The following is a 16,699-nucleotide window of genomic DNA, read 5'->3' as shown; positions in this document are numbered from 1 at the left end:
ATCAAATTAACCTGGTCCAACCTATTTATAAATGAATAAATAAACAATGGTTAATAAATAATAGATTAAAAGTTAGAAGTTAGATGTTATAAGTTATTTCATACCTTTGGAACATCATGATGTTCAGATAATTGATTAAGTTTCTTATTAAAATCTTCAACCTTTTCCTTGTGAGACATTTTAATCATCTCTTTGATTCTTTTTTCCTCTATTCTTGCTTGTAACTTTCGATGTCTTAATTCCGATTCTGTATATATTTTCTCTTCTTTTTCATTGTTATTAGTATTATTTGATTCGTGGTCTTCTAATTCTTGTTCTTCTTGATGTCTCTTCTTTTCCTCTCGTTTTAAACTACTACTACTTGAAGAACTCTTTTTCTTTTTCTTCTTCTTTAGGTCGTGTGAAGGTGTTAGAGGGACCGATCCCTTTAACTTTAATTTACCTCCCACCACATTTGAATAGTTTGACGACATTATGTTGTTGTTGTTGATGATAATGATAAAACTAAAACTAGTTCAATCAATGAAACATAAAAGTGTAAATAAGTTTACAGACCCACAGTATATAAAAACTATAGTTTTGTCTGAAATTCAACAAAACAAACAATTATAAATAAAAATGGTTGTCGTCAACAAACAAACAAACATTCACTTCTTCATCTATGAGTAAATCAATAAACAAATAAATAAAAAAATATAAATAAATAAATATCTCTATCAACCATGTTGTTTAGTAAGTAGAACTTTATCAGATACAATCTAAACCTTTAATTAACGATTTCCTTATTTTTAAATAAATAGATGTTTTACAATCACTTGGAAATACAATCAATCCATCACATATGAATTCATCATATCAATTTACATCAATATCTACGACTTCCAGCCAAGGAATATCATATACAGCAGATAATGATGCTTGGAGAAGAAGGGGTGGAGGTCAAGGTGGTGGACCAAGACGTGATGATAATATGGGTGGATACAGTTTAAAAAAAGACTAGCCAATCAATTCAATCCAATAATACAATCAAATACCCTATACTATAGCAATAAATAAAATAGTTTTCCTTTTCTTTTTTTTTTGTTTGTTTTAAATTACAATTCTTTATATATTATTACATTTATCAAGAAGAATAGGTTTTTAGATTTGGTACACTTTGGAATAATACAGATGGTCTATGAGTATCATCCAATCTTTTTGGAACTGTCAAAAAGGCTGATTTGGGTTTGTTTAAAGTATTTAAATTGATTGGTGATGATGTTGGTGTCATGATTGTTGTTGGTTGATTAGTTGATGATGAAGATGAAGATGAAGATGATGAAGAGGATGAAGATGAGGATGAACCTGAAGATGAAGGTGAATTATCAGATCCTTTTGGTTTAGTATGATGATGTAATTTTAATAGACCACTTGAACCTCTTAGATTGATATCATTCTTTCGAAGTGATTTCATGTGAAGGTATTGATGATTCTCTGATACACGTGTAAAGAATTGTTCACCCAATTTGGAATTATTTCGAACGGTTTGTAGAAAATTACCGTATTCTTGGAGACATGCTATATGGTTTGGATTGGATTCGAGTGATGCCAAGTAATATTCTTCGGCACGATCCGACTCACCCAGACGTTCAAGCAGCTGTGCAAATCTAAATAGTGAAGTGGTATGTGTACGATTGGAAAAGATGGCACGTTGCAAGTACTCGTAGGATTTTTGAACGTATGGGTTGGTCAGTGAAAAGGTGATCTGTGAAAGACCCTGTGAACTACCCTCTCCCAAATGAGAATACACCTCACCCATTGTACAAAGTGTATTTGTGTTGTTTGGGTCGGTCTCCAAAGCAGTCTCTAATTTCTCCAATGCCATTTGAAAGAATCTAGTTGCTGCCAATGGATCGTGAGCAAACATCATTTCTCCCTTTACCTTGAATAAATATCCCTGAGCTACATTCATAAATGGTACATATTTTACTCTAATTCCAATTTCATCCAAATCATTTATATCCAACTAAAATCAAAAATAAATAATATTAATACATATTCATGCTTGTATTTCTATATTTTTATATACATACAGGATGATCACCTCTTTCTAACCAACAATTTGGTTTTAATCTATATTCATCATTGATTCTAGTTGTAAACTTTAATCCAGTCATTTTTTGGACTCGTTTAAATAGTAGGTATTTACCATCGATAAGATTGTCTGAGAAATCAGACAGTCCATCAATTAATGAATTTCCATTAATTTCATCATCAAATAATCCTTTATCAAACTATGAAATAGTGAATAGAGTGTGTTAATATTTAAATACACTGGATGATATTATATATTGTTTATAGTTAGTTACCTTTAAAGATAATTTCTTTTTCATTTTATCATTCCAAAATATATCAGTTTTGTCACTTGTACTTAGGACACGATTAAGGTAGGCAACGATAAGTCTTCTATAGGGAGCTTCAAGAGGGATTTTAGCTTGCTTCATCTTGAAACGTAGTTTTTGACGGATTTGTTGTTTGATGACACGAGCACACATTTCGACAAAGATGAGTGATTTCATATCGGGTGATTCACACAACTGTCTAACGTGTCCAAGGTATCTGACATTGACACCATTCTTGTGCAAGATCTCTGTGATTGGGAATGTGTAGATATTGTCAATATCCAATGTAAAGCGATTCAACTCTTCAGCCAATTCTGGTATAGTAGTGTTAAAGAGATAAAGTGTAGCTTCAACAGTCTCTCTATTGTGTTCTTCGTCTTTATGACCTTTGATAAATCTTGAAAACGAGTCACTACACAACGTCTGTTTATAGTTTCTAACAAACTCTGGTCTGAGCAACCGATAGAGATGACCCATTTTAATACCCTTTTTAGGTGCCTCTGGAGGAAACAACCGAGCAAAGTCCAACAGATAGTAACGTCCATCGAAACCATCGTGACCCTCTAAATCGGCCGGTGAATGTACTTGAGTTCCTTGTTCGCCACAATGATGACTTTTGATGTTGAGCAGTTTGGCACACTCCTCCAGTCGCTCCGACAGGTACTTGTCCGAGTTGTGAATGGTCATGCCATAGTCGTTGGACCCGTATATAATGCTGTCCTTGTCCACCGGCAAGATAGACATGGCAATTACTCTAAAGCCTCTGTAATCGACCAATGCCATCAGCGGTAGACTGAGATCCTTGATACCCGCATTAAAAACATTGATCAATCCTTTCAGCTCATGACCTGCTACACATCCAGCCGCATAATCACTACCATAAAAGTTTTCCTTATCAATTGCAAATTTAAATAATATTCCATGTACAATAAATTTATCTCCTCCCTACACAAAACATAAAACAAACAATAAGTTAGTATTATATTATTAATATAATATCATTCATCTTTTGTTTGTTTGTTGGTTTGTTTGTACATACAGCTAAACCACCAATATCAATAGGAGGAATTGTTTTTTCACGTAATGGTAGATAACGTTCAGAAATGATAACTCTACCAAAGGTCATTGAAGCATAAACAAAGTCTTGTGTAAGTGCAATAAATTGACTGTTTACACGAATACGATCGTTTTGGATAGAGTTACAATCGACCTTTCTAAGATCTTCCATGATTTCTTGAAATCTTTCATTATAATCCATATTTACACTAGAGAAATCTTCACCATCAATATCACTACCACAATAATCTTCCTCCTCATCCTCCTCCAATGATTTGTTAGTTCTAACTGAATCATTTGAAATGGCAAACAATAAATTACTATCACTATGTGGTATAGTTGTAATTGGTTGTTCATCACGTTGATTATTATTACTATTATTATTATTATTAATATTATTATTGAATCTATTATTATTACTAATTAATGATTGAGTATAAATACTATTACGTGATGATAATAATTCATCTCTTCCTCCACCGGTAACACCAGTTTGACTTGGAGTTGTATTTCCTCCACTATTATTATTGATACCGTTGATATTAATATTAATATTATTATTACTATTTCTAAAATCAATCATTCCACTACTATTCATTTTATAAAGTTTATCAACTTCATCGTCTTCATCGTCATGATCATGATGATGGTGACCATTGGTTGTATTAATAGAAATGGATTGTTTTTCACCAATAAATTCATCCTCTTCTTGTTCTTCTTTTTCATCGTCTCCCAAACATAATCCTTCTTCATCATCATCATCATCATCGTCTTGGTTATTTCTATTAATACCAATTGAAACCATTGATTTTTCCAATTTACTACGTCCCTTTTTGTCTCGGACAACACCACATTGATCTTTTAATACAATACTATCATTTGCGCTTCTTAATAAAATATTGGCAGATGCCATTATTGGTGATATTTGTACTGGTGATTCCAAGAGGTGTGTATGTGTGCCAGTTTGTAGAGATGGAGGTGATTGTTGAAGAAAACTTTGATCAACTTGATAATTATTACTACTTGCTTGAGAATATGCTGATGATAATAATCTATCTCTACCACCATTACCAATACCACCAACACTATCCAAACTAGTTACATTTTGAAATTGTTGTTGCTCTTGTTGTTGTTCTTGTTGTTGTTTTGATGCCTCTAAAAATACTTGTAATTTTAACAAGTCATTGGATGGTTGTGATTCTACAGTATTTAAATGTGGATTGATAATGGTTGATTTGGTTATTGTTGTTGGATGACGACCTCCAATCATTGACTCTTCTTGTATTTCAACGACTGATCCCTCTTGTTTGTAGTATCCGTATACATTGGTGGGGACGTAGAGTGAAGGGTTGACCTTGGCAGATGCCAGTGTGGGGAACTTGCTGTTATTAGAGTTGACGGGGATATGGTCGGCATGGTTAAAGTTAAAGAGGTTGGTAGACTGAAGTTGATGCATTGTCGGCTTGCCAACCACTATTTTTCGTGGACGGGACAGTGTCTTTGCTTCTTCCAACTTGTCCACCTCTTCCAATAGTGGTTGATCAATAACATCTTGTCGTCGCTTGGCCATAGTATCTTGAATACGATCTCTTTCTTCTTTACTCCATAAAATTGATCTTGGTGAATATGGTGTCGACGGTATCGATGTAGTTGTATTGTTATAGTTGTTGTTGTTGGTTGTTGTGGACGATGAAGTTGACATACTTAGGCGACTACTCATACTATACTCATCACCATAATCATAGTATGATGATGATGAGTATGGTGAGGATGGTGGGGATGGAGGTGGTGGAGGCGGTGCCGGTGGGTCACTCGAATACCCCTCTTCAATATGGAACCTATCGTCACCATCATAGTACTGTGTAGTATTTGACAATCCACCTACAAACTGTCTAGATGTAGTTCGACGATGTCTATTTCTCATTCCAGATGTGGTGCCAGTTGAGGACATTGTCAATGTTTGTGATGTTGATGAATCAGTCGATTGATCCAAATCACTCTTACTGTCTCCACCACTACCACTTCCACCACCAATACTATTATTACTACTATCTATTATCTTTTGTTGTTTGTGTCTTTGTTTCTTGGTACCACCGTCTAATTCAGCAACTACCATGTTCATCTTGAGCATTGTAGATAGAGGGATGGCAGGATCGGTTGTAGATTGTCTATTATCGGTAGTAGTGTGAGTAGTCGACGCTCTTTTCTGTCGAATAGTGATGATCTTTCGATACATCCATTTGACGATCCGATACACAATGTAAAATACGACCATTGCATTGACTGCAATGATACTCCATGCCGAGTACACATTCAAATCCATGTGTATAGACATGATATAAAAGAAAGTTGTTTTGGTTGTATATATATATATATATACAACCTATATGTTGTTGTTTTGTATTATATTATTATATTACTGTGACTGTGCTTGTGTGATGATTAATTGTATATTATATATAATGATGGATCAACCGACATTCATTCGAATCCGCTGATGATGAATGGTGATGATGTACAACAACACTAAAACAAAATGCATAGGTTATACTATATATTCTCTCTCTCTCTCTCTCTCTCTATATCTCTTTATCTCTTTCTTGTTGTTTGTCAGACTGACTTCTCTCTTTTCAACGCCACCCCCGGAGAATATAAATATAAATAAAGCAGGTGATCAAAAAAAAAATCAACTCAACTTGCGACTACACGGTCATTGAATACAATTCACGGAATTACATTACATTGCAATGTCATTGGCATACTTCAAACGAAGGGTTAGGTTTAGGTTTGTAATAATAATAATAATAATTAATATTAAATGTTTAAACCAAGTGATAGTTCAAAAAAACATATTATTGTGTGTGATTTATTATTTATTATTATGTGTATTATTGATTTGTATTTGGATTTGGGATTGATTAATTAATATTAATATAACATTACCGTTCTTGATGCTACTATATATAACTATTACTATTATTATAACTCTCTGTTAATAAAAATAAAGAGGGGGAAAAAAGGAGTGATTAAAAAAGATTACAGGTGTATAAATATATTAAGTTGAAGTTGGTGGATGGTTGTGTGTGATTATGATTATGTTTGGGATTGGAGGAGGAGGGTTGTGGTTGTGGTTGATGGGTTGCAACAGTAGTTGGTTTAAAAGAAATATTGCATAGTAGTACGAGGAGGAACGGTTCTCTCTTCTTGAACGGCTTGGAAGATCTTAAAGTCTCTGTCCAAGTTTTCATTGAGTGCCAAGATCGAGGCAACATTACCACAACGATAACAGTAGTTTGGTGCCGACCATACAGTCACCAAACTCTCATCAAACATGTACTTGTAACCATCTTGGACCAATTGATGTGCTCTGCAAATCAAATCAAGATTATTAATATGTTGGAATTCCTGTGTTACCTTTGATCCAAACAACCAACCAGCTCCTCTTGGACTTGGTTGCCATTGTTCAATATCTTCTGGATCTGACCACATTAAATCTAAATAGGAAAAAAAAAAATAATAATATCAATATCAGTTCTATAACAACAAATTCTTTGATTCATCTTTTTTGATTATTAACATACCACAGAATGGACCTTCATGTGGAATTTCAAGATTTCTTGAAATAATACGAATTTGGTCGAGTGTACGAACCTTTGGTGATAAACCACCATGTACACATAATACCTTTCCATCGACAATCTAAAAGAAAGAAAGATAACAAAGAGAAAGAGTAAGCAAGATATTCTGTTGTTTTCTACTTGTATCTATCGAATCTAAAAACTTACAGCAGCCAAGGTTAAGAAATCGAAAACACTGGTACAATACTTCCAAGCATTGGCATTACCATACTTTTGTTGGCATTCATCGTAGAAACCATATACTTGGGTGATTTGTCTACTCTCGTGATTACCTCTCAACAAGGTGATCTTGTCTGGGTATCTTGCCTTTAAAGCAAGCAAGTATGTGAATGTCTCTAAACTGTAATATCCTCTATCAACAAAATCTCCCTATAATCATTGTAAATTTAATATATAAAATAGGTGAGAGTTAGAATCATCATACTTATATATATATATCTCTCTTTGTGTGTTGCACAATATAAAATTTCACATTCTATATCAAACTATTCTATTCATCAATAATTATTGTTGCTGTTATATATGTTGATTGTCATCTTCTCTTTTATCTATTCTATATTCTGCTTTCTATATCTCTCTCTCTCTTTCTTGATATTCTTATCTATTTCTTTAATCTTTTTTTTTGTGTGTGTAGTGAGTGGCCTTTTTTGTACTTGTTCTACTTCTTCTTCTTCTTACCATGAATACATAGTTGGTTTCAGGGATTTCACCACCAGTCTTGAATAACTCCAAGAGATCGTAGAATTGACCGTGAATATCACCACAAATGGTGACTGGACTACGAACTGGTTGTACGTTTGACTCTTCCAATAACAACTCCTTGACACGTTCACAGAGTTTCTTTAAATCGTTCTCTGGCAAGTATTTGCATTGCTTGACAGTTTCAACCCATTCATCAAGTGGAAGACCCATTTTCTATATGTGTGTATGTTGTGTTTGATATATAAATATATATAAATGTACTACTAAATAACAACGGTGACGTTTGTTACTCTCTCTTTTGTTTCTATTTAATTTACTACTACTATTTTGTGTGTGTTTTAAATAGTTCATGATGATGATTGGGTGACAAGCTTGAAAAAAAAAAAAAAAAAAAATTGAAAAAAATTTCTTGTTGGTTGCCTCCTCCTCAATCTTCCACGTGGAATCAAAACCTCGAAGCAGCTTGATTGGAATATAAATATATTATAAATAATAATAATAATAATACAATACATATGTGGACAAATTATTATTAAAAACACAAAGGGGGATTTCTTCTTTTATTTAAAAAATGAATGGAATTATTGTTGTTTGAATTTAGGTGGGCAGTTTTACAATCTTCTATTTTCTATTTACTATTTCCTATATATATCTGTCTTTATATCTATATCTGTCTACTTGATGATTATGTTGGAAATGAAAATATCTATCTCTCTCTCTCTCTCAAGTATGAACAGGACATTTTTTAGATTTAAGTAAATAGGCAGAGATACAATCAACATGGAAAACACACCAACATTCGAGTCTGGCAACACTTTGACCTTTATAAAATTCCTCCAAACAAACTGGACACTCTTCTTCACCTAAATCATGATCTAATACATTGGCTTTTGAAATTGAAATTAAAATATAAATATTAATAATAGATTCATAATAATTTCCAATCTTTTACTCTTTCTCTCTCTACATACTTGAATAACCAACTCCAACAAAAGATTCCTTTTTAACTGATGGCAAGGCAATATGAGTTTTACTTAGATGACTTATGAGATTGGTTGCATTTACATTACAAAGTGGACAAGTATAATTATGATTATTTTCTAAAAAGTGAGAATCATTACAATGTGGAACAAAATCTTTTGATATTAAATTTGGCTTTTTACAATTCGGATATGGACATGTAATTGAGAATGGTTTTTGTCTAAAATAAAATAGAGAATAGATTAGATTAGATTAGAATATAGTTATTATTTATCATTTGTTATATTCTTACCCTTGTTCATTATCCAATAAACTAAGTGTTAAACATTCATCTATATGCTTATTTACAGATACCCAATCCTTTCCAATTGATATAAGAGAAATACCGCAAACTGGGCATGAATTCCCTGGGTCACTTGTCAAGGGTGGAGTTGGAGGTGGTTTTGGAGTTGATCCATATGGTGGTGGTGCCAAAGTGGTGGCTACAGGCGTGGAGGTGGTGGTAGAACTATTTGTTGTATATATATTATTGTGATTATGATTATTATTCTGGTTTGGTGGTATTAATGTATTATTAGTAATGATGGTAGAATTATGATGATTTAAACCTGGTGGTGGATGATGTATGTGGCTATTTGGGATAGTCGTCGATGTAGTAGATGTAGTACTCGTTGTAGATGTTGCGTTGTTACTACTACTACTATTTTGTTCAGAATGTTGTTGAATGATTGTTGTTGATGGGAAAATGAAATTTGGTTTTGGAACGATGGAAACTATATTGTTTTTGATGAGTGAAACTGCTGGATAGAGATCCTGATGCATTGATTGATCATTCTCGCTATTTGTGTCAAACAGTTGAGCAATGATACCTGTGAATGTGTGTGCGACAAGTTTTTGATTCTTAAAGAACGAAATCGAGTTGGAACGCGTGTCGACACACATTCCAATCGTGTCGTCGTTTGTAAATGGCTCTGTCTTTTGTATCTGTACTCCATCCTTGTATATCAATCCACTGGCAAAATAGCATAGTGCTCCCTTGCCACAATGTGGAAAGTATCCAAATGGACATCCTCCCTTTAAACTTCCCATCTTTCCAATCTCTCTTTTTAATATATTATTTAAATATAATGATGTTAATATTCCAAATACTAAAGATAATCATATGATAGGATTAGTACAAGTTGAATAAATACTATGTATTACTGTATTTATCTTGTATATATATATCTTACCAATCTTTACAGAGTTGGAAGTATTACAAAAATCAACTTTAATTTCATAATAGTATAGTCCTTGTCCTGGAGGTATGGGGGTCAATGCCACAGATGTTGTCCATGCCTTGCCCTCACCTGCATCCGTTGCAGTTAGACAATTATTTGATAAAGTTGTTCCTGACCATTCTGGTTTCCATGACCAATCAACTAAATATTTATATAAATAAAATGGTGTAGGAGTAGTTTTAGGTGTTGGAGTAGTTGTTGATTTTGTTGTTGTTATTGATTGTTTTGATAAAGTAGATGATGATGATGATGATGATGATGATGATGATGATGATGATGATGAGGAGGAATGGAATTTCATATTAATATTAAATATTATTTATATATCTATATTTAGACATAGGATAGGAAGATAGGATATAGGATATTGTTGTCATGTGTTGTACAAAATAAAAAAGAAAGGAGGAGGAAGAGTGGATGTGTCTACAACCCTTTGTTCTATTCCTTTCCTTCCTCTTCTTTCTTCTTCTTTCAGAGTGGAATTGAATTCAAGTAATAAAAGAAGAAAAGAAGGGATAGACAGTAGACATAAGGAGTAGATAAAGAAATGTGACACAACAGACGAATAATTATACATACCAGCCGTCACCTCATTATTATCCATTTCTGTTATGGTACTACTACTATTGCTGCTGCTGCTGTTACTATTTATATATATATTCTATTTGTTTGTTGTTGTGGGTAGTAGTATCAATAATAGGTGTAATTTCTCTGATCTCTTTGATCTATTCTTGGTTTTTTTTTAAAATAATAATAATAAATAAATAATGTCGACCAAGTTATAATTATAATTATTATATTATTAAAACGACGACAACCACCCAATGATATAATATAATATAATAATAATTCAATCTATTCCTTTAATCTAAAAAAGCTAAATAAATAAATAAATTAATAATAATAAATAAATGATTAAAACAACAAGCTAATATACAAAGATGATGTATACATAGATACATGTCACGTCTATATATTTTCAATCAAATTTGATTAATTAATTAAGTAATGTAAATGTATGTATACCTACAACAAACAAATATATTCGATGATGATTGTTCCCACTCTCTCTACTCTATTCTTCTTTTCCTCCAGTATATATGTATATCTCTTTTCTCTTTATCTCTTCTCTCTATCTCTATCTCGCTATCTCTCTGTCTGTCTCTTTAATGTTATAATTACAATTGGAGAATGATAACCCTCTTATTCTTTCTTTTTTCATGAGTTTTTCACTCTTGAATTATTATGGATCGATGAAGTTGTCCCCCTCTCTTGGTATCAAATAATTAAGATGAACTTCACTTTTACCTCTACTCTGCTCTACTCCTTATCTCTCCTCGAAACAATACAATAACTTTTGAATATTATAATATTAATTGATTGATTGATCGATTGATTGATCGATCTAAAAAATGTAATAATAATGATAATAATAATATTATTTAAATGGAAATTATTAAACTATGGCATTTATTATTATTATTATTATGATTATGATTACTATTACCAACAACAGATGTCGACAAAATATACAATAACGGTAGTCCATCCGCAAGCTCAAGAGATGTGGAAAGGGGAAACTAATCCACACACAACGTTACGATAATTTACATAATAATATAAAGATCTTCTTCTTTTGATGGAATGAAGCCTCAGCAGTAGTTCAGTTGTCAGGCCAATTCAACAAACAAAAAAATCCAACCCAACCAAATTATTTTGAAAAGAGGAGATTTTTTTTGCTTTTTTTTTTTGCCAATGATCATCACACCTCTGGCTGCCCTCACTCTACGCTCTCTGCTCACTCTCTGTCTGTCTCTTTATCTTTTTTTTATATTAGTTATTAATTTATCATCACAAAAGAGCACTTACACCTTATTTATTTAAAGTAGAGTAGTGCGGCATCTTTCACTTGTATTCTATTTCCTTGTATTTTAGTATGTGTCAAGTATAACAACAAATAGTCATAGTGCAACTTTATCAATCTTAAACTAAAATGACAACAAACAACAACCAACAAACATGACATAAAGAGATGATTGATTGTTTGTTGATCAGTCACACAAAGAGAGAGAAAGGGATAGATAGATTGATGATGATCACAACAAACAACCTATATATATCAAAAAAAAAAAATAGATATTTACAAATAATCAGAAACACACATAACTAACTATTCATTGTATTTCTACCATTATTGTTGTTGTTACCATTTATAGATTAATTTATATAAAAGAAACCAAAATGGACTCTAATAAGGTCATTGTTTGCGATAACGGTACTGGTGTAAGTATACAAACAATAAATATATCTATCTATCGACAAGAAGGAGAGAAATATATATATATATATAGATTAGATGGAAATTTAAAGCAAGTATGATGATGAATAGTTAACTAATAGAGTTATATATAACTACTTGTATAGTTTGTAAAATGTGGTTTTGCTGGTGCAAATTTCCCAACAGCCATTTTCCCATCGATGGTCGGTCGTCCAATTCTCAGATCTGAAGAAAAGATTGAAAACGTTGAGATTAAAGACATTATGGTTGGTGATGAAGCTGCCAAACTTAGATCAAACTTGCAAATTACCTATCCATTGGAAAATGGTATCATTCGTAATTGGGAGGATATTCAACACGTCTGGGACTATGCTTTCAAGGAAAAGTTAAAGGTTCAAGACACCCGTGACTGCAAGATCTTGCTCACCGAACCACCCATGAATCCACTCACCAATCGTCAAAAGATGGTTGAAGTCATGTTTGAACGTTATGGTTTCAACGCTGTCTACGTTGCCATTCAAGCCGTCCTCACCCTCTACGCCCAAGGTCTCCTTACTGGTGTCGTCGTCGACTCTGGAGATGGAGTTACTCACATTATCCCAGTCTACGAAGGTTACTCTATCCCACATTTGACCCGTCGTCTTGATGTCGCTGGTCGTGACGTCACTCGTTACCTCATCAAACTCTTATTACTCCGTGGTTACGCTTTCAACCGTACCGCCGATTTTGAAACCGTTCGTCAAATCAAGGAAAAATTATGTTATGTTGCGTAAGGAATCAAAACAAAACAAACAATAATTAATTAATCTATAATTAATATTAATTTCATTTCTATTTCTATCTTTTTTATATTTTTTTTATAGTTATGATGTTGAACAAGAAAAGAAATTATCACAAGAAACTACTGTTTTAGTTGAATCATACACTTTACCAGATGGTAGAGTTATCAAGGTCGGAAGTGAAAGATTCCAAGCCTCTGAAGCTTTGTTCCATCCAAGCTTGGTCGATGTTGAAGGTGGAGGTGTTGCCGATTTGTTGTTTGACTGTATTCAAAAGGCCGATCGTGATCTCCACAAGGGCTTCTACCAACACATTGTCCTCTCTGGTGGTTCCTCTATGTATCCAGGTCTCCCATCTCGTTTGGAAAAGGAAATCCGTGCTCTCTACCTCGAAAAGGTCCTCAAGGGAGACGAAAAGGGTCTCGCCAACTTCAAGTGCCGTATCGAAGATCCACCCCGTAGAAAGCACATGGTCTTCCTCGGTGGTGCCGTCTTGGCTGAACTCACCAAGGATCGTCCAGATTTCTGGGTCACCAAGCAAGAATACGAAGAAAAGGGTATCAAGTGTCTCGATAAGTTGGCCAAGTTGTCAGTCTAAAAAAAAAAGAATCAAAGGAAAACAAACAAATAATAATAGTAATAATAGGGATCCATTAGAGAGAGAGAGAATTGGTAGTTGTTCATTTTATTCACTAATCCCAATCACTCTATCTACCCTAATTATATTATTTCCCTCTGACTACTATACTTTTTTCAAAAAAACAAACAACAACAAAAAAAAATATATTAAAAATTAAAAAACTCACTCTTACATGTTAATAAAACCTAATTTATATTATTTATATTATCTATCGATTACTTTGAGATGGAAATATCTTTGGACGTAGGTAAGAACTTGGTACTCGACTTCTCTCTCACAATTACAAGTTTGACTTTTGGGTCAAATGGGAAAAATTTTAAAAAAATAAAAAAATAAATATTTTCAAAATATGATGATGAGGATCATGTTGTTCGTCACCTTGGTTGGAAAGCTGAAGAAAAGGGTATCAGCTTTCACACTCACTCTACCTATCTTATCTTATTTTTATCTTTTTATATCTTTATTTAATTTTACATATATACATACAAAGGTAAGAGAATAGAATAAGAATAGAATAGAATGAACAACAACAAATGATATAGAGAATTTGAGAAACTATAGTTTATTTCAGTTGAACTTCGTCGTCGTCATATGGTCAACAACAAAGTTTTGTGCATAAATGGTTGGTGGAACAGGAACAGGACATTATATTGGTTTAATAACAAGATAATGAGACACGGTCATTGAATTACGGTCGTTTGCACCTTTATCTTGTCCCTATATTGATGACTCAACCATTCATTTACATTCAGCAACAGCAAACAAGCAAACAAACGATAGAATTCATTACACAAACCACCAACCTTTTTGCTTTTTTTTTTAAATGTTTCAGTTAGGATACAGGAGTAATAAGAGAAGAGAGGAATATTAATAGGAAACATTGTTTCAGCATTTGTGTGTGTTTTGTTTGTTCGTTTCAACATTTACATTTTTCTATTTATTTATTTATTACATTATTGTTACATTTTTAATATTACATTATTGTATTATTATACTTTTAAAAAAAAGAAGAGAGTTTTGTTTATTTGTTTATTGGAAGGTAGGAAGAGTAGTAGTATTGAAAGAAAAGGGGGAAGAAGAAGAAGAAGAAGAAGAAGAAGAAGAAGAAAAGATATTTGTTTAAAGAGAGATATATAGATTAGTAGACGACAAACAATAATCATACTTTAATAACAAACAATAACAACTAGGTTTACTAACAAATAATTTAAAATCTATTTATAATTTTAGAAGTAGAAAATGTTCTTGTTTGATTGGATTTGGAATATGTTAAGCTTCTTGGGGCTTTACAATAAGAATGCCAAAATTTTGTTCCTTGGTTTGGATAACGCAGGCAAAACTACCCTTCTTGGTGTATTAAAGGATGGTCGTCTTTCTCAAAATCGTCCAACTTTCCATCCAAGTAAGAATCATCAAAAAACATCAACAAACAACAAACTGACAGAGAGAGAGAGAGATCTATGGTTACATCAATCAATTTGAATTCGAATGATGATATTTGTTATTGGATAGTCGATATCGATTGGTTGGGTTTATTATTATTATTATTAAACCCAAAAAGATATATTGACAATCACCTTTTTGGTTACAACAACATTTTCTTCAATTCAATTGGTTTGAAACAAATAGAGAGATCTCTCTGTACAGATCAGATATGACAAACAAGGATATTAACATTTATTGGTTTCTCTATTTTAGCTTCAGAAGAATTAAGTATGGGTAATATTAAATTTAGAACCTATGACTTGGGTGGTCACGAAACTGCACGTAGATTGTGGAGAGATTATTACACATCAGTAGATGCTATTGTCTATTTGGTCGATTCATCAGCCCCAGAACGTTTCGAAGAGAGCAAGAGAGAGTTGGATGCTCTTTTATCATCAGACGAACTTTCAAATGTTCCATTCCTCGTTCTTGGTAACAAGATTGATGTACCAGGCACCCCATCCGAAGAAAAATTGAGAGCTTCCTTGGGTCTCACCCAAACCACCGGCAAAGGAAAGGTCACCCTCAATCCAGGTGTCAGACCAATCGAAGTTTTCATGTGCAGCGTTGTTAGAAGATATGGTTATGGTGATGGTTTCAAGTGGTTAAGTTTCTATCTCTCATAATGTGATTATCTCCCGTTTTGATTTGTTAACAATTTATAAATAAACCCCTCCAAAAAATAATAAAAAACTATAGTAATAATAATAACAACATATAATATTAAAAAGCGACCTAAATTATACAAGTAGCGATCTAATTACAAGTTGTATCTCGTTAATCTCTCAGAGTGGTATCTATAGTTGGTTACAACAGAATAAGTACTAATTTGTACTACATTTAAAACAAAGATTTGGTGGAGAAGCTGGAGAGAAAGGATAATAAATTTGGCAGGTATCGATAAAATAATGAAGGCAAAGGCTAATGCCGATGGTACAGTTCATACAAGTTTAATTGAAAAGAAAGGAAAGAAATAATAATAATAAATTATATGTTCGTATTATATTATAATGTACAAGATAGATTGCGTCTATTGTTTAGTTAGTAAATATGGGAGGGTAATTTTTGAAGAATATTATTTAGCCATGCTAAACCTTGTGAAATACCTTGACCAGTGGTAGCAACGGTCGATTGGTCAGAGATCTTTTTAATTTTTCTAAAAATAATAATAATAATTATCTTTCCTATCTATAAATTAATTGTAAATACAATATTGTTAAAAGGATTGTGTATAACTCGTTTATTTGCAATGTTATCACGAACGACACGCATTTGATATCTGGTTAGTTCGACAGTATCGAACCCTTCGCAAATCACAATATGAACAAACGATATGTAATGTTCGATGAACGCCATTATTCTTTCGATGACCATGAGCATCTTGTCTGAAAAGGTCCTTGAAATAAGCCTCTTGTAAACCCTCAAACTTTAAAAGGGATTTACCCAAACTATAGATTATTTGGTGCTCAGCCATTACGC

General features: G+C 32.8%; 8 protein-coding genes across 8 annotated transcripts; 3 read left to right on the top strand and 5 right to left on the bottom strand.

The window, feature by feature from the left end:
- Nucleotides 1-6: 6 nt before the first annotated feature.
- Nucleotides 7-473, bottom strand: fam32 (DUF1754 family protein; the record flags this gene model as incomplete). The annotated part of the gene is made up of 2 exons (XM_004360397.1): nucleotides 7-21; nucleotides 105-473. The coding sequence occupies 2 exons, from the start codon at nucleotides 471-473 to the stop codon at nucleotides 7-9; spliced, it is 384 nt and encodes a 127-aa protein (XP_004360454.1).
- Nucleotides 474-722: 249 nt separating this feature from the next.
- On the top strand, nucleotides 723-1,000 carry DFA_04732 (uncharacterized protein; the record flags this gene model as incomplete). Its single annotated transcript, XM_004360396.1, has 2 exons — nucleotides 723-732; nucleotides 801-1,000. 2 exons carry the CDS (start codon nucleotides 723-725, stop codon nucleotides 998-1,000), a joined length of 210 nt encoding a protein of 69 aa, XP_004360453.1.
- A 123-nt stretch (nucleotides 1,001-1,123) lies between these two features.
- Nucleotides 1,124-5,772, bottom strand: DFA_04731 (Histidine kinase; the record flags this gene model as incomplete). The annotated part of the gene is made up of 4 exons (XM_004360395.1): nucleotides 1,124-2,005; nucleotides 2,073-2,273; nucleotides 2,349-3,326; nucleotides 3,421-5,772. The coding sequence occupies 4 exons, from the start codon at nucleotides 5,770-5,772 to the stop codon at nucleotides 1,124-1,126; spliced, it is 4,413 nt and encodes a 1,470-aa protein (XP_004360452.1).
- An 821-nt stretch (nucleotides 5,773-6,593) lies between these two features.
- On the bottom strand, nucleotides 6,594-7,987 carry ppp6C (protein phosphatase 6 catalytic subunit; the record flags this gene model as incomplete). The annotated part of the gene is made up of 4 exons (XM_004360394.1): nucleotides 6,594-6,931; nucleotides 7,019-7,136; nucleotides 7,223-7,444; nucleotides 7,754-7,987. 4 exons carry the CDS (start codon nucleotides 7,985-7,987, stop codon nucleotides 6,594-6,596), a joined length of 912 nt encoding a protein of 303 aa, XP_004360451.1.
- Nucleotides 7,988-8,500: 513 nt separating this feature from the next.
- DFA_04729 (C2H2-type zinc finger-containing protein) lies at nucleotides 8,501-10,339 on the bottom strand (the record flags this gene model as incomplete). The annotated part of the gene is made up of 4 exons (XM_004360393.1): nucleotides 8,501-8,664; nucleotides 8,749-8,978; nucleotides 9,051-9,906; nucleotides 9,991-10,339. The coding sequence occupies 4 exons, from the start codon at nucleotides 10,337-10,339 to the stop codon at nucleotides 8,501-8,503; spliced, it is 1,599 nt and encodes a 532-aa protein (XP_004360450.1).
- A 1,940-nt stretch (nucleotides 10,340-12,279) lies between these two features.
- Nucleotides 12,280-13,693, top strand: arpB (actin related protein 2; the record flags this gene model as incomplete). The annotated part of the gene is made up of 3 exons (XM_004360392.1): nucleotides 12,280-12,321; nucleotides 12,463-13,085; nucleotides 13,180-13,693. The coding sequence occupies 3 exons, from the start codon at nucleotides 12,280-12,282 to the stop codon at nucleotides 13,691-13,693; spliced, it is 1,179 nt and encodes a 392-aa protein (XP_004360449.1).
- Nucleotides 13,694-14,974: 1,281 nt separating this feature from the next.
- Nucleotides 14,975-15,846, top strand: sarA (GTP-binding protein Sar1A; the record flags this gene model as incomplete). Its single annotated transcript, XM_004360391.1, has 2 exons — nucleotides 14,975-15,137; nucleotides 15,434-15,846. 2 exons carry the CDS (start codon nucleotides 14,975-14,977, stop codon nucleotides 15,844-15,846), a joined length of 576 nt encoding a protein of 191 aa, XP_004360448.1.
- Nucleotides 15,847-16,261: 415 nt separating this feature from the next.
- On the bottom strand, nucleotides 16,262-16,576 carry DFA_04726 (uncharacterized protein; the record flags this gene model as incomplete). The annotated part of the gene is made up of 2 exons (XM_004360390.1): nucleotides 16,262-16,408; nucleotides 16,430-16,576. The coding sequence occupies 2 exons, from the start codon at nucleotides 16,574-16,576 to the stop codon at nucleotides 16,262-16,264; spliced, it is 294 nt and encodes a 97-aa protein (XP_004360447.1).
- Nucleotides 16,577-16,699: the final 123 nt, after the last annotated feature.

This window comes from Cavenderia fasciculata, assembly GCF_000203815.1.
Source record: "Cavenderia fasciculata unplaced genomic scaffold Scf_Dfasci-G-o-33e01.r1-3, whole genome shotgun sequence".
Lineage (NCBI taxonomy): Eukaryota > Evosea > Eumycetozoa > Acytosteliales > Cavenderiaceae > Cavenderia > Cavenderia fasciculata.
This window is presented reverse-complemented; position numbering and strand designations above follow the sequence as displayed.